The sequence below is a fragment of the Spermophilus citellus genome (assembly GCF_964194105.1).
Source record: "Spermophilus citellus genome assembly, chromosome: 15".
Classification (NCBI taxonomy): Eukaryota; Metazoa; Chordata; class Mammalia; order Rodentia; family Sciuridae; genus Spermophilus; species Spermophilus citellus.
In genome coordinates this window covers 45,723,362-45,747,490 of record NC_138195.1, presented here as the reverse complement: position 1 = coordinate 45,747,490, position 24,129 = coordinate 45,723,362, and the positions used below count along the sequence as shown (strand labels likewise).

The 24,129-nt window shown below is 52.3% G+C and overlaps 1 protein-coding gene across 1 annotated transcript in view; it reads right to left on the bottom strand.

Annotated features, from left to right (window-relative positions):
• Nucleotides 1-1,628: 1,628 nt before the first annotated feature.
• Nucleotides 1,629-24,129, bottom strand: part of CHST3 (carbohydrate sulfotransferase 3) — a 35,818-nt gene continuing 13,317 nt past the window's right edge. Inside the window, exons 2-3 of the mRNA XM_081267694.1 lie at nucleotides 8,126-8,349; nucleotides 1,629-7,001 (exon numbers count right to left, since the gene is read on the bottom strand). Of these exons, the coding sequence (XP_081123820.1) occupies nucleotides 5,720-7,001; nucleotides 8,126-8,265 (1,422 nt within the window). The 5' untranslated portion in view covers nucleotides 8,266-8,349 and the 3' untranslated portion in view covers nucleotides 1,629-5,719. The remainder of the gene's footprint in view (nucleotides 7,002-8,125; nucleotides 8,350-24,129) is intronic.

The following is a 24,129-nucleotide window of genomic DNA, read 5'->3' as shown; positions in this document are numbered from 1 at the left end:
CAGGAAACACAGCCAGAAGTTAACTATATCCAGTCCCCAGGGGAGTGGAGACAGCAAAGTGTCCCCGACAGGAGTGGGAGATTCTATTCCTGTTGGAGTATCACCACGTGGATTCAAATATCTTGAGGGTTGGGCACGAAATGGTCCCAAAGACTGGATTGGGTGCAAGGGCAGAGATTCATGTTGCATTTTGAGGAGGGGTCCCAGGGGGTTCCCATCCCCCTCGTCGTGCCCCACTGTGTTATCACTCCTTCCTGCAGGAACCACCCACCGTCTGCGGGGCCCAGCTCTCCTCTGCCCCTTCACAGATGCTGCTGTTCCTGTGACCCCCAGACTCCAGACCCCAGACCCCAAAGCTCTGCCAACTGTCTTCCTGTGTCCCAAAATGAACTCTTTCCTTCCTTCCCAGGGAAATGCGTTATTCCCTCCAGGGGGGCTCTTAGGAAATAGGAGAGCCCCCCAAACTCCATGTGTTCAAGATTTGGCTCCAGGGAGGTACTGTTGGGAGGTGGTGGCCTAGTGGGAGGTCTTTAAGTCACTGGGGACATGATGCTGAAGGGGATAGTGGGACCCCAGACCAACCCCCCCCCCAATTTTTTGACCATAAGTGAAAGCCACATTCTCTTGCCATTAAGTGCCACCCCTCCCCCACCACCAGAGGCTTAAAAGCAATGGTTCTGCCCAATCTTGGACTGAAACATCCAAAACTGTGGGGCTACATAAATGTCTTTTTTTGATGATGATACTGGAGATTTAACCCAGGGTGGGAGAGGCTCCACCACTGAGCTACACTCGTAGCCTTTTAAAGTTTTATTTTGATACACTTTTTTTGGGGGGATGGTGCTGGAGTTTGAATCCAGGGCCTTGCATGCTAGGCAAGTGCTCTACCACTGAGCTATAGCTCCAGCCCCTTACATTTTTGAGACAGGGTCTAAGTTGCCAGGGGCTGGCCTTGAACTTGGGATCCTCCTGCTACACCCTCCTCAGTTGCTGGATTACAGTCACGGCTCCTGGCACATTCTTCTCTTTGTAAGTTCTCTGGGGGTAGTTGTTACAGAAAGTAGCAGAAAGCTAACACAGGGCTGCAGCCTCGTTCCCACTAGAGCTGTTACAACCTATAGAGCAAAGTCACTGCGATTTGAAAGGACGCCACTGTATTTCTTAGCTGAAAGGAGAATGAAATCTCAAGAAACCTTGTAAAAGGGTATTTTTGGAAAATCGTAAACTACATGTACCCTTCATTCCAAAAGGAACCTGGGACCCAGGTGGAGGAAGTAATTTGTCCAAGGTTTTACGGCCAGCTAATAGCAAAACTGGGTCCCCTGATGGCTAGCCTGATTTTCCTATTCCTATCCCATCTGGACGTTGATCTCTCAGGCCTTGTCCTTGCAGCTGGCTCCTGGGAACACGGTCACTGCCGGCTCTGCCATCTGGGACCATGGCATTCATCATGCCCTCTGTTCTGTCACCCTGTGGGAATGGGCAGCAGGTGTCCCTGCCCTGCTTCATGCTGGAAGTCATGTCTTACCTACTGCTTAGTGTATTTTTCCTGTTAATTTTTATGGTTCAATGGCTACCGAGAACAAATGCAAAAGAAACGCTGCAGAATTTTCTCATTGCATGTTTTCATCTTTAATTAAATAAGTCAAGTAAGCCCTCGGGCGATGGGTTCACATTCCATTCCACAAAACAGACCCTGAGCGCCAGTGACCACCAGCTGTCTGAAGGGCAGCCCCGGCCTTTCCAGGAGTTGGCAGATTGTCTGTGGCCACGACAAGGACATCTAGAACAATGATGGCAAAGGGGCTGGGAACTATGCGGGGGCCACTAGAGGTGGAGCAGAATGTACTCTACAAATGCGTGGACACAATTAACAGGCCATGATACTGGACCCAGGTTCTGGCAGAGTTTGGTGGATCCTAGAAGGAACAAGGGACTTGAGCAAACCAGGTCCAGAATATTCAGCTAAGACGGAGACATCCCAGGGTGCCCAGTTCCAGCCCAAGAGATGGGAGAGGCTACGCAAGAACTGTATCCCCCCAATAAACTGGTCTGCAACATGAGCTAGGCCCATCAGGAGGGCGCCAGGTCTGTATCCTTGGAAAGATACCCACTTGTCCTTCACAGGACACCAGAGGACACTAGGTGAAAAGATCTTAGCTCTTGAGACATTGAAGTTGCCAGTTCTGCTTTATGCTTTTGAGGTAAAGAATAACTTCCACTATTTCTGAAACTGTGGGCAGTTGACGGGGGATGTGGCGGCATTCAGGAAACCGGGCCTCCTCCCTCCCATCTCTCTGGACCACATCCTGAGGAGCTTCACAACAAATCCACCATCTCAGGGCTCCTGATTTCAGTGGATGCTCCTTTTTCCTGCTTGTGCAGATCAATAGGACCCACTTGGCGTCTTTAACATCTGTCCTCAGCCCCACCCCACCCCTCTCTCTCCCTTTCCTGAGACCTGCCTCCACTTTCAGCCTTTAGGGTGGGCGTGGGAGCAGACTGCCTTGAGGAGGCAGCCAGCTTGTCTTCTGCTCCGGTCCTTCATGGGACAGACCCCTCAAACAGGTCATAGCATGGGGGAGGGTGGAAGAGATTGTTGGGGTTTGGATCAGACTTCGGGTGCTTCTATCTCCTTCCCTATCGCTCAGGCCAGGTGCACCTGTCATCTCTTGCTCCTTCCATGGTTGACAGACAGCAGGGATGGTGGGAAAAGATGCCACTGTGATGGGCTTCCTGGGCATCCTCTGCTCTTTGGTGTTTGAGCAGCAGCTGCCCCAATATACCAGCTGGACCACCTTCTCCCTCCCAGCTCCGTGCTGAAGACCTCAAATGCACAACCCTGGCCATGTCCACAGAGTGGGAAGCCAACAGTGAACCCCACAGTCCTTCCCCAAACCAGAAGCGCTCCCATGGCATTACCGAGCCCCGGGGGATCAGTGTCAAGGCCACCACCCACTAGAGTCTGTCAGATACCTGGGCAAAGGCAACGAGAAAGGGCCCTCGTGTCACATTTCCAAATCCCTAGGAGAAAAACTAAGGAACCTCCTTAAACAGTACCTTGGGGCCACTGTCTGCTGGCATGTTGACTTAGTCCCCTCTTGCCTTCAGAACTGTCTGTGGGTGTCCTTGTGTGTGGGGGGGCGAGGGTGGTTTCTATTATTATTATTATTATTATTATTATTATTTGTCTGTCTTAATTTGGGTTTAGCTTTGAGTCCCTGAAAATAATATTTTCTGTTTCTTCTTTTCACACAATAAATAAATTAAGTCAACTTGCAGTATACACATTGTCAATGTCCTGAGAATCCTAAAGGTCCATTCTTGGTACTGTCTTCAGAGAGCTGAGACGGAGGCCTTGGTGCAGGAGGAAGGAAGAAGTCTGCTGTCCAACAAGAGGACCCCTAGGAAGAGCCCCCCATAGAGGTATCCCTCCCAACCACCCTTTCAAGGAACAGAATTGGGGCTGGTTAGAGCAGCTGGCACTCCTGGGCCTGCAAGAAATCTGGGCCCCACGGAGCCCCACGATGAAGTTTCCAGAGCTGGTGTCCCTTTGGACTCCAAATAAGAGTCAGCTCCCTACCCAACTTGTTCTTGGACCAGCACATCTAAAGCAGAGGGGGAAGAACATCTAAAGCAAAGGGCTGCTCGAATGACAGAAGTCCAGTGGTGGGGACTCAGTGGCTCAAAGAGGTGGATTATAATGAATCCCACAAGATGGTCAGCAAGATGGTCACACAGGGCAGCTTTCTGCCAGGCCACTCTGCCCTTCCCTCCACAGCTCCAGCTGAACTCCGATGCTGTGCTTTTCTGGCGACCTGATGGTGTTACTGAAACCAACTCAGCCCTTGGGTCTAACGAGGCTGTATCTGGAGGAAAGGCTGTCCAGGAAGTACGAACGAGGAGGGCAGTCCTCGTGAACCAGGCAGCTTCTGCAAGCTCCAAGGCCATCCTGGCTTCTGCTCCTGGGTTTGAAGTGGGAGTGGGGCAGGGTTTGCACTCTGCGTTCAGCCACTTGCTAACAGGTTTGAGTCCTTGTCCCCCTTAGGAAATGTGGGATAAGATTCAGCCTCTTCTCCAGGAGGGAGCGAGGGCTGTCACTCATTCCACACTGCCCTGGACACCAGCAAGAATACTGGTGGCTTCTGAGATTTGTTCTATGTGGGGTTCACACAGAAAATCCCATGGGGCACTGAGGGCTGCCGTGTGCCATCTCTTCTCCAGTCCTCTTTGGGGAAGGCACCCTTCTCCCTCTGCCAGGAGACACGTGCTCCCTGCTGGTTTTCCCAGCCTCCCCCACCAGGCCCTCAAGTCCAGACAGCTTGTCAGCAGCAAAACAAAACCAAAAACAGCCACAAAACAAGAAAGACACCAAGCCATAAATAACTTAAAAAGCCCTAAGTAAAACACCCAGCCCATCCTGAGTTGAGCAAGACTCTTCTCAGAACTCTAAAGGAGGAATTCCTTTGGACACTAGTTGTAACCATGGCAACCAGCTGGCTGACCGCCCTCCACCCAGGGAGCAGGCAGGCTCCTCAGGGGAGGAATGTGTCCTGATGGGACTTCTCCCCGCCACCGCACTCCAAACTTCTTGGCCCTGCTCCAGATGAGGCCTGGCTGGAAATGGCAGGAACTGTCACTTGTCTTTTACCTCCAGGGACCAAAGTTGCTTCTGCCAGTTGGGCCCAAGGCAGCCTTCAACTACAGACATGCTCCCAGGGAGCCAGGCAAGAGCTACATGGGGCTTTGGGTCTGCAGTCACATGAGGACCAGCCACATCTTCTCAAAATGTCCTGCCTGCCAGCTGTGGGATGTGGACAGGTCATAGGAGGTAGGCACAAGCTTCAGGCAGGCAGGGGTGGTGGGCTCAGCAGTTCTTGGTCCACCGTTCAGTTCCACACCTGGTCAGGGAATGGTCACTGCCCTTGAACACGTTTCCTTCCCCTGTCCCTCCAAATAATCCTAAGAATGTCATCAAAGGGCTCTCTTTGATACGACACAGAAGAATCCTGTGGGCAGAAAGGAATGGGGGAAACCTTTCTATACACACTCGTGCGCGTGGACTTGTTCGATGATGTTTTTCTGTCCGTGTGCACATCTGTGTGTATTTGCAGTTCTGTGCAGGGCTGACAGTCATCAGGAACCAGCACCGCGATCCTATTTATTAAAACAGCAGATCATTTTGTACTGGATGGTAAACTACACAGTCACCTGATGAGCTTCCAGTACCCCACCTCTGGGCTGCTCTATTTCCTCCCCAAGGACTCACCCAGGTTCCAGGCTTCCCCACAATCCAGAAAGGAAAAGATTAACACTGAGCATGTAACAGGAGGTCTGAGCAACTGGTCAGGGCCCACGCCCCTGCTGGTTGTTAAATCTTTGGCCCCTGGCCCAAAGAGCTCCCAGGCCTTAATGCGTTTTTCATGTACGTTTCTGTGTGTGCAGGAGAGACGGGCGGGGGACCTGCCAATAGGCTGGGGTCTGCTCCGGAGACTGCAGGCCCTGGAGGGAAGGTACTGTCCTGTTCTCGGCAGGAGACCCCAGGGCGGCTCTGGGGTTGAGCAAACTGGCTGGCTGGGGCCTAGTGCTACAGCAGGGGCTGCCTGCGTTCAGGGTAGCTTCCCACTGCCCGCTGCCAGGGATGCGTCTCCCTGCGGCCTGGGTGTGAGGAAGGCGGGCAGACCTTTCAGGAGGAGGGGTCCACGGGGCACCAGGCTCCCTACGTGACCCAGAAGGTGCCGCGCTCCTCCAGCAGGCTGAAGGAGCGGTTGGTGAGGGAGGCAGCATCCCGGGCCAACTTGTACCCGAAGAGGCGCATGGCAGGGCCGCAGGCGGCCTGCACCACCTGGGCCAGCTTGAAGGGTATGCTGAAGCGCCACTTCTCGAACTGCTCCGAGGAGTTCTTCCGTGTGGAGTAGATGCCGTTGCCATCGAGGGCCGCCTGGGTGTTCTTCTGGATCCAGTCCTCCACCTGCGGGGTCAGTGGGATGCCGGCGAAGCGGTACATCTCGCGGGCCTTCTGCAGCGGCTGCTGCGCCACGTCCTCGTAGCGCACCAGCATGTAGCGCCCGCGCAGCCAGGAGGGCTGCCGCAGGCCCAGCTCGGCCGACAGGCGGATGCTCTCGCAGTTGCCCCGCAGCCGCTGCACCTCCTCCTCCTGCAGCCGGTCCTCTCCCTCCGCCAGCCACTTCTTCCACGTCTCATACTTGCCAGCAAAAGCCACCATGCGGGAGGCCAGCACGGCCCGGGGATCGCGCACCAGCTGGATGACGCGCAGGTCCAGTCGGGGGTCCTCGGCCAGCGGCTGCAGGAACTCCAGCTGCCGGATGCGGACGGCCTTGAGGGCCATGTGCTCCTTGCGGCGACAGGCCTCCGCCGCCAGCGTCACGTTGAGGGGGCCGCAGCGGCGGTTCTTGCAGTGGTACTTCTCAAAGACCTTCTTGACGAAGGGCGTGCACACCGGGTCCTCGCAGAGGGAGCGGCTGGAGCCGCGGCGGAACATGAACTGCGTCAGGTGGTCCTCGGGCAGGGGACTGATGAAGTGCTCCAAGACGTACAGGTCGCACAGGAAGAGCTGCTTCAGCACGTCGCGGTAGACCAGCGCCGAACCCGCGGCGTTGGCACCTCCCGGCTCGAAGGACACGGTGCGCTCGATGTGCCACAGCGGCTCGAAGAGGTAGAAGATGTTGCCCTGCTGGTTGAAGAACTCGCCCACGAAGGAGGAGCCCGTGCGGGTGGTGGCCATGAGGAGCACGTGGCGACGGTGCCCGGCCCTGGCAGGCTGCGAGGGCTCCTCCTGCTGCTGCTCCCCGACGGCCTCCGCCGCCGACTCCACACCCAGCTGTAGGCTGAGGTTGTGCAGGCGGCCCTGCAGCTGCGAGAAGGCCGCGTCAAGCTCACTCAGGGACAGGAGGGACGCGTTCTCAGCCAAGACCAGCGCTGGGTCGGTGCTGTTGGCATCTGCCAGGGATTGGGGGATCTGCTTCAGCTTGTCAGAGACTCTGTGGAGATCACAGGGAGTCCAGGGTCAGTGCCTGATTTGGGGGGAGGGGGTGCGCCTATGCAACTCTTAGGCAATCTTTCCAGTTCATCACCAACAAATAGTGTGTCTAGCTGGGTTTCCCCAGAAGCAGACTTTGAGGCCAGGATTTGAGTGTAGTTTATCGGGACAGAGAAGAACTGAGGCGGGAGGAGATGTAGGTGAAGGGTGTACTGCTACCGAGCAGGGAACCCCAGGAATCTATGAGGTTCAGTCTGACCCGAGAGCTCTGAACCTGCATTTCCTGGCACTTCTGGCTTGCCAATGTGTGGGTGGAGAGGTCCAGGGATTTTCAGTAGGACCAGTAAACATGAACTGGGTCCATCCATAATAAGCCACCCAGGAGGGGCACTAACAGTGCGCTTCAGGCCCCTTCCTTATGCATAGGAACTGCGATTTTCCTACAGGGCTTGTGCCTGGGAGGGGAAGGGGTCCCAGAAACCCTTGTGTGTCTAGCAGGCCCTCTGCACATAGTAATGCTTTATGAACTTGGGGCAGGCGGGTATCGGATTCCCAGAGGAGCCTATTTAAGGGACCCATCTCTGGAGTTGAGCAGTACACAATCTGGCAGCCCTACCAGAGTGTCCACACCAGGACCTTGCCTTCCTGTGGGCTCACCCTTACCCATAACACCAAGACTAGTGTAGGAGCTGTGCTGCTGACGTGAGCCATCATCTAGGCCAGGAAACCAATTAGTAACAATACATAGTCACAGCCAGCAAACAGCAGACATGGACAGTGTGCCAGGTGGTGCGCCAAATGCTCATACATTTTCTCATTTACTTTTTCCAACAAGGCAGCTCCTAGTCACATTTTACAGAAGACTAATCCAGGACTCAGAAAAGTGAAATCTCTCATCTTCGCTCTTGCAGCTGGGAAGTGGCAGGATGGACATGCCAACCCAGCTGCCCGAGTCCAGAGCCCAGGGCTCACTGCTGTGCCTGGGACTCTGCCTGGGCCACAGGAGGGGCCTGGTGATCACTTGTTGAAGGGAGGCACTTGCAGGTCCACAGGAAGCCCTCCTGTCCCCTGTCCCCAGCCATCCCACCTTGATCAGGGAGATTTGTCCTTGATCGTATCCCTTACCTTGATATGATTTTGTTTTCCTTTTCAATGAAGACAAAAACCACCACCACAAAAGCCAGGAAAAGGGCATATTTGCTCCTCATCCTCAGGCTCTGCACAAAGTCCCGGCAGTCCTGGGGCAAAGTGAGTCCTTTCTCCATGGGGACAGGCTGGCCGCAGGTACTCAGCTCAGGGGCAGCACTCAGGACCTGGCTTGTGGTCTTCAGGTGGGAAACACCCTTGTCCTGTAGAGAGACAGGTGGTCAGGACACTGTGTCTGTATACGGGGGGGACAGAGAACGCCTCTCCACCAGACTTTTGAGGATTCTGGCCCTGTCAGGCAGACTCACTCTTGAGCCCCAGACTCACTCTTGAAATAGACTATGCCTCAGGAGACTTGAGGAGTCTTTAATAGGTCACTGAAAATGCTGATAAGCAGGGATAGGGACCCTGGGTTCAATCCCCAATATCCCCCCAAAAAAATAAAGAAAAAAGAAAAGCTAACAAAGCCATTCATCACCCCACCCCTCTCAGCTACTCCCTCCATCTCACAGGTCAAAGGCATGTACAGCCACCTACAGCATATGCCATTTAGATAAAGGACAGCTGGCTATGCAATGGTGGTCCTAGAAGATTTTAATGGAGCTGAAACATCCCTATTGCCTAATGACATCATAGCTGTGGTGATGTCAATGCATTACTTGGTATTTGTGTTGGTGCAAATTTGTGCAGACAGCTGGATAAAAGTGAATGCAATTATGGATGGTACATAACGCTTGATAATAAAATTTGCCATAGGGTTATATTCTACTATACCTTTTCATCATCATTTTAGAGTGTACTCCAATTATTAAAAGAAAAATAAGTTCACTTTAAGACAATATGCTGCTGGGCACTGTGTAATCCCAATGACTCAGGAGGCTGAGGCAGGAGATCTCGAGTTCAAAGCCAGCCTCAGCAAAAATGAGGCACTAAGCAACTCAGTGAGACCCTGTCTCTAAATAAAACACAAAAAAAAATAGGGCTGGGGATGTGGCTCAATGTTTGAATGCCCCTAAGTTCAATCCCTGGAACTGCTTCCCCCCACCCCCGCAAAAAAAGAAGCAGGTTGGGAATAGCTCCAGGGCAGAGTCTTGCCTAGCATGCACAAGACTCTGGGTTTGGTTCCTAGTGCATGTGCATGTGCACATGTGCGTGTGCACACATGCCACACACATATACAGGCCAAGTTCAGTGTCATGGTTTGGGTCTGGAATGTCTCCTAAAGGCTCACATGTTGAAGACTTGGTCCCTGATGCAGTAGTATTCAGAGGTGGCACTCTAGGGGTGACTGGATTATAGGGGCTTCAATCTCATCAATGAATTGATGAGTTCGCAGTTGAGGGCATTTTGGAAGGTGTTGGAAACTGGAGGAGGGGGGTCACTGGTGATGGGCCCTAAATGGATATTTCTTGTCCCTGGCCCCTTTCTCCCTCTCTGCTTCCCAGCCACCATAAGGTGAGTGGCTTTGCTCTTTCCAACTTTCCACCAAAATGCTCTGTCTCACCCCAGGCCCAGGTACAATGAAGCTGAGACCTCTCAAACCATGAGACAAAATAGATCCTTCCTCCTTTAAGTTGTTGTTCTCAGGCATTTTGTCACAGCATTGAAAATCTGACTAACACACTGATCCGTGCTCTCTACGTTTGTGTAAGTACACCCCAGGATGTTCACACAGTGAAATCACCTGATAGCATATGTCTCAGAACATATCCCCACCATTAAGTGACACATGGCTGCATATGGAAAAGAACGCCATTCGCAGTATGTTTACAATAGCAAAGGCTTAGAAATGCCTAAATAAAAACGGTGGGGTACGCTTGCACTGGTTTATTATGTGGCCACAAAGAATACTGAGGTAGCACAGCCCTATTCAGTTCTGTCAATCAAAATGTCTCAAGACATGATCAAATGTTCCCTGGGGCAAGGAGGTACCAGAGCGTTCCAAACTGAGAACCTCCGCTGCATCATGATCCCATTCGAGACAAGAAGATGGGAGTAGGAATCTGCAGGAGCTGGATGCAGGGCTGGCTACACAGCAGGAGTGGCACCTTCCAGACAAGATCCCTTTGGGAAAGCAGTGAGGCTCTTGGGAACTGACCACCTCTCCCACGTCCAGGTCACTTGGTTTCCAGGGACCCCATTATAGCACACATGATAGGGCTTCCCGGCTGATGGCTTGTCTCCCTTTCCCAGGTCACACGCTCCCTGAAGGCAGGACCAGTGCTGACAGTGGCACCTGGCACCTACTTGCTCTGGGCCTGAGTGTGTAAATGAGGTCACATTCGCCATGCACCCTGCTTAGCCTGTGCTGAGGCGTGAGGCTGCCTGTCCCATTGAGAAGGGGAGACTCAATACCATGTCTGCGGGGAGCAACGTGCTGACCTCCTGACGCTCTGCTCTTCAGCTCTCCAGTGACGGTTGCCTGAGTCTGATGATGTGAGGGAAGCAGAAGGAGCTGCCATCAGAAGTCCTGGGGCCGGGGCTGAGCACTTGTCTAGCGTGTGTGAGGCCCTGGGTTCCGTCCCCAGCACTGCAAACAACCATCCAGAAGTGCTGGGTTCAAGTCTTTCCTGCCTCTACCATATTGTGCAACCTTGTGTAAGTGACTTAAAAAGTCTCTGGGCCTCAGTTTCTTCCCGTGCAGTATGAAAAGGGCAGTCCCTAGAGCACACGGTTTCTGTGAGGGACACAGCTGGTGCACAGTAAGTTTCATTAACTAGGAGAGGGAAGGAAAGGTGGGCAGGGTGGGAGGAAGGGCCTCACTGCCCTCTCCCGTCAGGTCTAATATCTTTGGCAAGACTTAGGAGTCAGCTTGCTTCCATGACAGGCTCCTTCTCCTCCCCTCCCATCCAGAGACTGTTTTCTATTTTTTGTGGTCCCAGCCTCTTCACCCCAAGAATGATATAGGGTTCCTAAGATCTTCTGCAGCAGTGCCCTAAAAAGAAGCGGCAAGTCTGAAAACTCTGGCAGGAGGCATGAGGCAGGCTGGTGGCCCCTTGGCCCTGCCCCAGGCAGGCCACCCCTCCATTTAGCTTTGGGAGTCTAAGGGGCAGGGGGATGAGGGTGAGGTTTACAGGATGTGGCAGGTCCCCAGAGCCAGAAGGCAGGGACACAGGTACCAAGAGGTCACAGGGTCATGAGGGAAGGGTACAGGGCAGGACCCAGATTAGGATCACTTGGCCAAGGCCCAGGCAGAGCTTGCCTGCAGGAGGCCTCTACAAGAAGTGGGCCGTGGGATCCCTGACACCGAATGACTTTGCCCAGCGCCCTCCCCAGTCTCTTGGTGCAAGGGATAGTCCTGCCTCCATTGCTTGGTTCACAGGAAGAACTGAAAAGCCCCTCTCTCTTCCTCCTGCTAGATGCCCCTCCTGGCCCTCATACCCCGCGGGTTTATCCCCTCAATAGCCCCAGCAACGACATGACAGCTGAAGGGAAATGTGGCATCCCCTGCCTGTGTACCAGTGAACGCCACACTGCAGGGTGCCAGGCTAGTGGTGCCACCAGGGCGTGTGCCACCTAGCTCTGCCTAGGTACAGCAGACAGCATGGGACAGTTCTCTGGACCCTGTGTTCTGCATGTAGGGAGCAAATACCAGAGGCAGGAAGAGCCCAAGTGCTGCGTTCTTTCATGCAAGCCACCATCTGGGGGGTGTGCACCGTGTGCCAGGTCCTGGAAGATGCCAGAAATCACTCGAGGGGAACTGGGTCCAGTCTGGCCCTCCAGGAACCAGCAGCTGCCTGGCACATTCTCACTCACCACCTGTAACTATCACCCTCCTGTCTCCCATCCTCTCCCATCCCTCTCCTCTCAGCCCTCATGCATGGGGCCCTTCTTCTCTGCCTCGGTGCTCTCCCTAGGCAATGGCCGCCCCCAACTTGCCCCAGGGGGTGCCACTCACCTCTCCTCCTTCTTCAGTATAGTTCTATCTTTCCACTCAATCCCTACCCACTTCCTCTCCCCAACTCTCCCCACCTCAACACACGGCACCTGATCACAGCTGTGTAGACACCCATTCCTCTGCCTCATGGAAGCGTCTCGAATATCCAGCCCCATCCTGCATCACTCAGAGTAGAACACAAGCCTCCAGGCCCCTGATGGAGGGTGCGGTCTGCCCACCTCTCCTCACACCCCAGCCCGCCCTCCACGGCCCTTCCTGCCACTCCCCACCTGGGACTCTGCCTACCTGGTGGCTGCACCAGAGGCTCTTCTAGACCTTCTCGGGTGGGATCCTAACATTCAGGACTCAGCTCCAATGTCCCCTTCTCCCAAGACTGGCCAAACAACCCCCACCCCCATCACCTCCCCTCTCCGCATCCTCTTTTTCTCTTCCTGGATGGAAATGTGGTTGTTGATCTCCTCTTTCACCCACTGGAATGTCAGCTCCACAGAGGAGAGTGTGACTGTCCCACCGCCTTTGTGTTCCCAGGGCCCAGAACTGTGCTTCACAGAGTGGGTGTCCATAAATAATTGATGAATGAATGAATGAATGAAGGGCAGCGTTTCCCCAAGCACTCAGCCACGTGCAAGACGCTTAATTGCTCTGGTTTGGTAGAAAGTGAGCAGAGGAAGAAGGAAAAGCAGTTGCTTCACAGGTGAGGGGACCTAGTGGCTCAGTGCCCAGATCTTGAGCTTGTGTGGCCGCGTCCACTCTGGTCGTGGGCCGTGGCCTGCACAGGGCCCTCGTGCTGCAACATCTATGACGCATACTGGCGTGGGCCACTGCGGAGCTGACACCTAAGGCTTCACCTGCTTCAGTCTCTCCCGTGCTCCTGCCAACCCAGGGACCTTCAGTTCAAGGCTCAGGCAGCTGTGTGCGCCTGAGGGCGGGGGGAGAAGAGCTAAGGCAAGGGAAGTGGGGAAAGGAGTAGGAAGAAAAGAGGGCTGGCAGCCAGGCCCAGGGCCCTGCAAGCTGCGCCTTCCCTGCTCTCCTCGGGGTCTTTCTGTCCGGCCTCCCTCGTGACTTGGCAAGGCGCCTCACAGGAGGAGCTCTCTGCTTGGATGGCCTCCAGCCAGGCCCTTCCATTGTGGGCCCCAGATGGACTGCAGCCCAGCCCTCCTCCCCCTGGGAAGCTGGGGTCCCAGCAAGGAGGCTGGGAATGGAACTCTGATAAGAGACGGGGCCTTGCCAGATATTGCATCAGGCAGCAAAACTCCACTGCCCTCGCTCACTGGCTCCAGGGGCCTAGAGCGCAGTGGCCTGTGGCCTCCCAGTCAGCAACCCCCGGCCACAGCCTCTCCCTGTGGGAGGAGGAGCTGCGTGGCAAGAGGAGCTGGGGAGAAGGAGGCTCCAGGGCAGAGATGGAGCTGTGGTCACCCTGGGAAAGCACCGGGCCAACCACAGGGGCCAGGGGCTGCCCCTGCCATGCCACCCAACAACTGGGCAGGGCTTTTGTGTTGTCGCTGAATCCCCGGAGAGGGGACCAAAGGCAGAGCAGGGAAGTCCCCGACCACGGGCCTACTAGGGCAGGGGACAGAGCACAGACCATGGCTTGTGCACCTGGAGCCTGTCAGGCCAGGTTCTGTCTCACACGGGGACACCCAGAGATGGCTTGGGAAGGCCACGGCTCCTTGGTTTGGACAGGAGTAAATGCCTAGCAGCTGTGGAGTGGCCCCTAAAAGGAATGAAAGGAGGTGTGAATGAAACCCTGGCTGGCGTCTGAGCATCCCCAGGGCTTCCATTTCCTCTCGCAAGAAGGAAGCCATCTCTAACCTTCCTCATGTCCACCTCCAGCAGAGACAGAATAGAAGCAGCCAAAGGCTAAGGTGTGTGTCACCCGAGAGTCAGCAGATGCTCACGCGCCTGTGAGGGTCTGTGGGCCAGAGCCTGGTGGGGGAAGGCTGCTGCGGGTCCCCAAGGAGCCAGTCCTGCCAGGACGGGCTGTGTGAGGGTGTGGGGAGTACACTCTCCCCACCCCCACTGGACAGTCGCTTCCACAGCTGCATGAAGACAGAGCCCGGAGAACAGCTGCAGGCCCCTGTCCATGAAGGCACTTCCAGGGCCTCTCATGCTAAACCACAGTCCCAGCTTCCTGTCCTTTTTCAGGCAGGGGCTACAGTGCAGGCTGCTGTCCCCTACCTACATGGCAGGCAGCCTGGGAAGGAGCCTGCCAACCCCTACGGAGCCGACCTGGACGTGGACCAAGGTTCATGGCCAACGATGTGCACCCAGCCCTAAAATTCCCACATGTGTGAGAAGCAACTGGAATGTCTCACAAAGGGGGTGGGATGCCACGCAGCTCTGCTGATGTGGAGCTACAAAAATGTCATAGTAGGTGACAGATCTTTTCACTTTATACCCTTTCCTGTTGCTTGAATTTTTGACACCTGTGCACCTGTATCACTTTAATCATTTTTAAAACTTAATCTGAAGTTTCAGAAGAGGAACATGTGATCATCCATCTTGGGACTGGTACATAGAATGCCTGGGATGCTGGGTGTGAGGATGCACCTCGGGGGTCCCAGCTACTCGGGAGGCTGAGCGGGAGAAGCGCTTGCTGAATGGGCAGAGTTTTAATTCTGCCAGATGAGAGCGGCTGTGGAGGTGGAGGTAGGGATGGTGGTATGACCATGCAAATATACTTAGTGGCACTGAATCGTGCAAAGGAAAAGGTCAATTCCATGCTATGGGTCTTCAGCACCACAAGAAATAAATAAATAAACAACGATGCCTGTGGGCATTGGGTAGGGGAACCAAGGAACCTGGGAGGGTCCCTGGTTCGTGCCTTGGATGGCAGTCTTATTTTCTACTGTCTCCACAGCCTTTGGCACAGCGTCTGGCACATGGCAGGGCTCGAGGAACATCTGTGAAGCAAATGAATGCACTGATACACTGTCTCCAAGGGCCAGCGGTGGCCCTCAGCCCAGTGTGACAAAATGAAGATTCTCTCTAGAGCTGGACGTGCTCTTGGCTCCCTTGCTTTTACTTACTGTCTTTGAAGCCCTGTGAACTGACACCTGAGCATGTTTTTCTCATCTGTGACATGGGGACACTGACTGCCCCTATGGTCGACCCAGTGGCCATGGGGAATTTGGTGGAGTGCTTCACCGCAGCCTAGGACGCAGGAAGTGGCCCCAGGCAGGAACTGCAGGCCTTGATTTGGGGGTCTGCATACTGGTGGTGAGTGACGGAAGGTGGGGGGGTCTGAGTTCCCCTAAAACACCACAATGAAGGGAACAGTGCAACCTGACCTGGCCACCAGCCGGAAATGTCCCTCAAGCAGAGCCACTGGATGTCGCTGGACCCTGGGCATCTCAGCCTGCCCTTCAGCTCATCTAGGGATAAACCTGCTGCCGCACCCCAGCGAGACCTGCCAACTGCCCTCCCACAGCTGCCCTGCAGGCCAGAGCTGCTCGCATGTTCTATGTGGCCCCTCATGGCCAGGAAGGGCCGAGCAGTTTGTAGGAGTGGCAGGAGTTGGGGGTGGGGGTGGGGGACAGGAGCTGAGGACAACAGGCCCTGGGACAGCTGCCTTCTCCGCTGGACTGTGGGGAAGGCATGCCCGTGGGTGCTGGGTGCAAGGTCCTGACCCAGAGGCCTTAGGGCTGTTATGCTGAGAGCAATCTGGAGGCCAGGGGATTTTGTTCTAGGACAGAATCACATGTCAGCCATGGCTCAGGTCAGCGGCCTCACACAAAGCAGCTTGGCTTTCCAATTTTAGTTGTACCAAGCTGAGCGTCCCTCACCTGAAATGCTTGAGATCAGAAGTGTTCAGGATTTTTGTGTGTTTTTGAAATATCTGAATGTAATGATCAGATATTTTGGAGACAGGACCCAAGTCTAAACACAACACTTATTTCTGTTCCATATATACAGATCCTAAAGGAGATTTTGCACGATATTTTAAATAATTCTGTATATGAGACAAGTGTGGTGACTCCCATGTCACTCAGCCTGTAATCCCAGGCTCTCGGGAGGGCAAGGAAGGAGAAACAGTGAAACCTTGTCTCAAAATAAAATAACAACCACTGGGGATGTAGCTCAGAGGTAGAGTGCTCACATAGCATGCATGAGACCCTGGGTTCAATGCCTAGCTCTCCCCCACTTAAAAAAAAGGAATAAAAATAAAATAACAATAATTTTGTTCATGAAACAAAGTTTCACAGTGTGGAATTTTCCATTTGTGTCACGTCAGCACTCAACGTTTCAGATTTGGGAACATTTCAGATTTTCAGATTAGGTATGCTCAGCCTGTATTTTCCTTCCGCTGTTCAAGTCTGAAGGGATGTTTTATTTCTGAGAGGTTCAAGAGAAATCGGTCCTGTAAACCACCCCATCAATCACAAAGAAGCATGGCTCTCACCCTCAAACGGCAGAATGTCAGGACTAGGAAAGGCTTAGGACTTTTCTGAACCATGTTTCCTCACTTTTCACCTCTAGAAACCCAGGCTCAGAGAAGTGAAGTGTTTGACCAAAATTTAAACTAGTGGTGACAAAACTGGAACCATCTTCTATGTCTCCTGTCTTCCAGGTAAATGATCAATGAGCAGGATATCACCCAGACACTCAGGGTTTAGCTCACTCAGGGACCCTCAGCACAAATGTTAACTACAAGGCACATCCACTCAGCAGGCCTGTGCCTGGGCCAGACATCACTAATCAATCACTGTCCTCTTTTCAGCTGGGACTGGATGGAACCTCATAAGCCCTTTCAATGCAGGGCCAATTCATTGGAGTTGGCAAGGAAAAAAAATAAAACAAAAAACCCATTTGCCCTCCCAACCATAGAGGATCCCCTTTGGCTACAAAACCATCCTTAGTTTGGCAATCTACTACATGACATCATGTTAAAACACCAGACTGAATTTCAACTCTCCTTCTACTTACACAAACCCTCCATACATGTTCCTTGTACATCCAGCCTGCAGGATTTTAACTCAGAAATCCCTCTGTACCACGAGCGCCACAGGTCACCTTAATTGCAAGGTTCAGAGTAGTTAAATCATCAAAGTCTGCAAAAATGTTGCCTTCTGCAAAGAATAGCAGTGGGAGCCAGGCTCTCCTTCTCCCTTATGCACCTCTGTCCCTCATGAACCAGAGAAGAGGTGGAGCTAGAGCGAGCCTAGAAAACTGCAGAGGAAACTGCTGCCAATCCCTTCCACACCACAGCTGGCAAGGCTCCTGACCCGGCTAATTTTATATTATTACTCACATACCTTTATATGTTTTGATGAATAACAGCCAAAATGAAAAAAAAGTCCTCAGGCTTCCCCACAAAAGGTTTTTGGGTTTGGGGAAATTTTGGGCAGGGACACGGGGGTGTGTTTAAGTGTGAACAAAGTCTGCTGTGGGTAGTCCAGCAGAAAAAGACGGGAGAAGCAACTGCTGGAGAAAGCATAGGAGTGCAAACTGGAACCATACACAATGTCATTTTTTTTTTCACATATTTGACTGACAAAGAACAAAATGTCCTAGAGTATTCTGTGTGGGTGAAGTTTGGGGGAACTGACAGAGATGTGGCCCTCATTGAGGACCCATGTGTTCCTCCATGTTGCCCGGCCTCTCTTGCAGTCCATGTGACTGGTTTTGGTCAGTGGGATGTGGGTGAAAGTGATGTAAGCCACTTCAAGGTTTGGTCTTTGAAATGATTTCCACACATTCCTCAGGGACTCTCTTCTCTGGCTGGCCACATGTTCCAAAAAGGCTTAGTTCAAAATGGAAGCAACTGGATCCAGGATGCTGCTTGGAGAGCCAACCAGTCTGTATCAGATGTGATGCAAGAGAAAACTAAGCCTTTGCTGTGTTATGCCATTGAGAATTGGGGTCTAATTGTTTCTGCAGCACAGCCTATCCTATCCTGACTAATACATAAGATTCTCCCATAATGCTGACAGGGGTATCCTTTTGAAGGCCATGTTGGCCTAAACATCACAATTAAATATGCATACTCTTTGCTATGGTCTGAATGTCCCTCCAAAATCCTTATTTTGAAATCTAAGCACAACGTACTAGTTTTAAGGGGAATTTTGGAAAGTAACTAAGACACGAAGGGGGGGCCTTTGTGAATGGGATTAGGGTCCTTGTAAAAGATCAGGTTCTGTGGGAACCTGCTCACCCCTTCAACCATGTGGGGACGCAGCAAGAAGGCACCATGCTTAAAGCAAAGAATGAGCCTTCATCAGGCCCTGAATCTTCTGGTGCCTTGATCTTGGACTTTCCAGACCCAATAACCGTGCACAGTAAGTTTCTGTTTTTTATAAATCTCCCAAATCTTTGGTATTCTGTTATTGCAGCCCCAATGGCCTGTGAAACTCTTAGACCCAGCAATTAATCTTTCAGGTAGGCCTGCATGGGTAAGAGCAAGGACACACTGTTTCTAACAGCAAAAGCCTCACTGTGACCTTGATGCATGTTCATGGGGGGGGGAACCCCACTTGTTAGATAAACGTCAGGTACATTGAACAATGTGATACTCTGTCATGATTAAAAGGAAAGAGGCGGGTCTGCCGAGGCTGACATGAAATGCTGTTCAAGATACACGTGATGAAAGCAAGGAGCAGGGCCTTTGTGGTAAACCACCAGCTGTGGAAGACAGGAGTGGAGACGCAAGCGCTGGCTCAGCCTCAGATTCCTCCAGAGAGGGAAACAAGAAATCGGTGGGGGAGCTTGAGGGGACTGGAGAATAAGGGTGAGAAGTGGGACCCATTTTAACTTACAATTTCTTCTGCTGTTTGGATTTATCATCATGTTTATATATTACCCTTTTCAAAATAAAAGGCAATGGTGATAAAAATAAATTGGAATTAAAAGAGCATATGGTGGGGGGCGAATAGAAGGTCATTGGATTAGACAAGGAGGGGGATGGGAATGGGAAAGACAGTAGGATGAACTGAACAGAACTTTCCTGTGTTCATATATGATACACGACCAGTGAAACTCCATGAACAGCCTCAAGGATGGGAACTTCTACTCCATGTATGTCAAAATACACTCCACTGTCATGTGGAAGAGCACATGGAATTGGGTCCCAATCCATTGCCCTGCACACATTAAACAGTGCTGAATGTCCATCTGCGTGACCAAGTCCACCTTGTTAGCTTTGTGACAAAACTGACCCAGAACAAGCAGGGCCTGACAAAGACGGTGACTGTGCAGGGTTCTGACTTCTTGAACCACAGGCTGCTGTTAACCTGGGGACAGCAAAGAGTTTTCATCCCACGAGCAAAAGCCCACAGATTGGTATGGGCATCCAGAGCACAACAGGAGAAACAGGCTGAGAGCAAGCTTGCTTTCCGCAGGAAAGAATATGGCGGTTAATTAGTGATGTGGCCATGTGTGCAGGTCGGGGAAGAGTTGGCCTGTGTCACATATTTGCTATTTCAATTTTAGGAGGAGCAGGTTAAGGCAGGCCAGGAAGCTTCTGGGCCCTCGAGTTTTTTCTACCCTTACTCTTCAAGTGTCTGTTATTTCTGTGTTGGTCATGCTCATTACTGCAAAATTCTGGGCTCTACTGTAGTGACATGGCCACATCAATATTTATAGCAGCTCAATTCACAGCAACTAAGCCATGGAACCAACGTAGGTGCCCTTCAACAGATGACTGGATAAAGAAAATGTGGTACATGTACACAATGGAATATTACTGAGTCATAAATAAGAATGAAATTATGGCATCTGCCAGTAAATGATGGGACTGAAAACAATCATGCTAAATTAAATAAGCCAATCCCCCCAAACCAAAGGCCAAATGTTCTCTATGATATGCAGATGCTAACACATAATAAGGGGGTGGGGGGGCGTAGAACAGAAGTTAATTGATTAAACAAAGGGGAAGGAATAGGAGGGATGGGAAAAGGATAGTAGAATAAACTAACATAACTTTCCTATGTTCATGTATGAATACACGACCAACGAAACTCCACATCATGTACAACTGCAAGAATGGGAAGTTATACTCCATGTATAATATGTCAAAATACACTCTACTGTCATGTATACCTAAAAATAACAAATCATAAAGTATAAAAAAGTCATGGGAAAAAAAAGTGAATAAAGCTCCTTAGGTGACTTTAATCTAGAATCAGCAAAGATCAAGACTATTTTATTTATTTATTTTTTAAAATATATTTATTTTCTTTAAGTTTTAGATGGACAGAATATCTTTGTTTTATTTGTGTGGTGCTGAGGATCGAACCCAGTGCCTCATGCATGCTAGGCAAGCACTCTACCACTGAGCCCCAGCCCCAGCCCCAAGACTATTTTAGACCACCCAACTCAACTACCCCAGGGCATCTCAGAGACGGCAGCAGCTTCGGCCTGATGGCACACTGGCTCATCAGCGGTCCACACTGGTGTGGAGAGGGGGTGCTGGCTCTCTTGCTGAGCAGGCACAGATCAGGCGATGGGTCTGTGTTCCTTGTTTTATTCAGGACATAAGCTCTTGAGGAGCTTCTAGGACCATGTATGAGTGACCCATTTAAAACCTAAATAGTGCAAAACACCATGGACTCCCCTACACCACGGACTCCTCCTCAGCTCCAAAGGTCGATGGATATAACTGATACACAGGACTCGGATGAGCTTTAAGGGACTTAGGCTGAGGGGAAGAAAGCCAACCCCAAATGATTCCATACTATGTGATGCCATTTATATAAAATCCTTGAAGTGACAACATTATAAGGACAGAGCCAGATTGGTATTGCCAGGAGTTGAAGAAGGGGCAGGTACAGGAGAGGAGTGAGTTTATCCCTGGGCAACACCAAGGATCCCTGAGGTGGTGACACTGTATCTCCACTGTAGCCAGGTCAATATTCTAGTGGCAATATTGGACTGAAGTTCTGTAAGACGTTGCCACTGGGGGAAAATCAGGTAATGACTTCAGGTGTCTCTTTCTCTTTCTTCTTCTCTCCCGTCCCCCATCCCAATAGTAGGGATCTAACCCAGGGGTGCTCTGCCACTGAGATACATCTCCAGCCCTTTTTACCTTGAGACAGGGTCTCACCGAGTTGCTCAGGCTATCCTTGACCTTGCAAACCTCCTGCCTCAGCCTCTTGAGTTGCTGGGACTGCAGGAGAGCGCCACTGCTCCTGGCTTCACTGTATTATTTCTTAAAGCTGCCATGAGGCTGGGGGTGTGGCTCAGTGGTAGTGTGCTTGCCTGGGCCTGGTGTTTGATTCCCAGCATCACAGGTAAAAAAAAAAAATAGTATATTAAAGGGGAAAAACAAAGCAAACTCAACTGGTTTCCAAGACAGTAGGCAGGGTTTAAAGAGCTCTTTGCAAAATGGAGTTAGAGGTGGGGCAAAGGGACGCAAACAGCCTTCCTGGGACAGAAAATGAGCCAGTTCAGTCTGGCTTTTGCACAGCCCAGGGCTGGTGGCCCTCCTGGGGTCTGTTCATGTGCAATAAGCGTGGGGGCTTGGGAGGAGAAGGCTGAACGAGGAAACAAGACCTGGATGAGGAAGCTCCATCCTCGCGGTAGGGGACAGAGAAAGAGGGCCTTCCGCTCCTCCAAAATCAAGTTCAACCCCTTCCCCGGGGAAAACCTGGCCCACCCCATCTTTCCAACTAGACTCCCCTCACTGAAACCTCCCCCTGGCAAAACAGGCCTCACCCTTAGCAGAGGACACACAGACTGAGGAGGACAGAGCTGGCATTGGAACCCACATCTGAGTAAAGACTGTGGTGGTGGTGGGGTGCTGTATCTCAGTGGCAGCATGTTTGCCTAGGTGCATGAGGCCCTGGCTTCAATCCCAGCACCGCCAAACGGAAGGAAAAATGAAGAATGCGATGAGCTGGGGAGGATCCTGAATGAGGGGCCAGACACCCCTGGCTTCTTCCAGCTCCATAACTCACACCGTGGGACCCCAGGTGTCTGCCTGGCTGCTCTCTACTCATTTGTAAAACAAAGTTAGTCGTCGGGTGGGATGAGGTCCCCATTTTTATGATCTTACAGTTCTGAGGTCACAAGTTCACAATCAGATTCACAGCCCTAAGACCTAGGGGTCACAGGCCGCCCTCCTCCTGGAGGCCCCAGGGGGAGCAGCTTTCTGGCCTCTAGAGGCTGCCGGCTTTCCCTGGCTCCTGGCCACTCCTCCATCTCCACAGCCAGCATGGCAGCTGGGCCCTCCTCAGGCTGCTTTCTTCTGACTCCTTTTCTGTAGGCAAATCTCCTTCTGCTTCCCTCTTAGAAGGGCCCTTTGTGATTCTAATTAGGGCCTCCAGGAAAATGCAGGATAACTGTCCACCTCGAAACCCTAAACTTCACGACATCTGAAAAACCCCTGTACCACAGACACACCCATGTGGACATCTTGGGGGGCCCTGTCCAGCCTCCCACCGGTGCCTGCCTCCCTGCAAGGGTACTGGGAGTCAAACGTCTGGCGGTATCTGATAGGAAGCCAGGGGTGCTGAATTTTGGGGGGCGTGAGAATTGTTTTGACAGCTTTTCAGAAATATCAGCGCCTGGAGTTAGCCCTGAAGATTCCGAGGAGTGTGTTCTGCGCTTGGGAATTTTTATAAGCTCCCTGATGATGGTGGGCAGCCAGGGCTGGGGCTGAAGTCCACGTGAGCACTCATCCTTACACCCCACAGCTACTTAGCACCAAACCTCAGGGCCCAGGAGCTGTTCAATAAGTGCTTGTTGAGTTGGACTGAACTGAGTCACTCCCGGGCTCCACGGGGCCCTGGGTGGAGCGGGAGGGCTGAGGGAAAGGGGTTTCTGGCCACCGCATCAGGGCCTGAAGAGAGGAAGAATGAGGCTCTGTGGACAGACAGGGACTGAGGCCTCCGAGTCAACCTCACACCCAGCAGTGGCCGCCTGGGGGGCTGGAGTCCTTTCTCCTCTCCAAAGTGCAGCCCAGGGGGCCAGCCAGGGCAGGATCCAGTCATCAACGGGCCATTGTCACTGGAACAGAGGGGCTCTGTGCCCACTGAACACTCCCCTCCCTGAGCAGAGCTGCTCCCAGCTGAGTAGGCTTTTGGAGGGCTGGGATGCTAGGGAGGGGGTGTGGGGCCCCAGGCTACCATGGAGGATTAGGGGTGGGGGCTGAGTGTCCCCTGTTCCTTCATATGGTCTCCTGAGTCAGCAGGCTGCGATGCTGGGAAAGGGTCTGATCAACGTTGGGAAGCCAGAGATAGTCAGTGACACCCCCCAGACCTCACCAGAGCCCGCGGGGACCGTGTTCCCCATGGGACAGTCATGCTTGACCTACCTTTTTCTCTTAAAAAAAATAAAAAAACCCAGGAAGGTGAAATCCACAGGTAAATGGAGTCTTTCATTGCCAGTATTTTTGAGGAGGCTGGGAGGGTTTTATGTTCTCTGGGTTCAGGATTTGCGAGGCAGGTAATTCAACCAGGGCTGCGCATGATCGTCTCTGTGCTTAACAGAGCTTTTGTACATTCAGCACTTGACGGGAACAGTGTGAGCTGGATTTTAGGAGGGTGGTGTTAAAGGTCCAAAGACAGGGCCTGGCCAGCATCCTGGAAAATTCCAGAGATCCACACTTCTTTTATTTTTTTATTTTTGGTACCAGGGATTAAAACCAGGGGCACTTTACCACTGGGCCACCTCCCCAGCTCTTTTTTGTATTTTATTTAGAGACAGGGCCTCACTGAGTTACTTAGGGCCCTGCTAAGTTGCTAAGGCTGGCTTTGAACTCTCAATCCTCCTGCCTCAGCCTTTGGAGGTGCTGGGATGACAGGTGTGTGCCCCCGCACCCAGCAGAGATGTACACTTCTTGTAGTAACCACCATCCATTCTTATCTCTTCAGTAAAGCAGGACCCCCAGGGGGCTCTGAAAGGGAGCACTGCCCTAAATATGTGCTAGGAGGACCCGTCTCAAAGTGGGGCCCCGGCCAGCAATATTAGCATCACCTGGGAACTTGGAAAGGCAAATCCTCAGGCCACACCAGATCCACGGAGTCAGCATCCTGGGGCCAGAGCAGCAAACTGCTTCTACAAGCCCTGCCCAGGGGGCCTGATGCACACTTAGGACTGAATGCCATGGTGCCAGAGGAGTGGTTTTCAAACCGAATACCTTTGACCA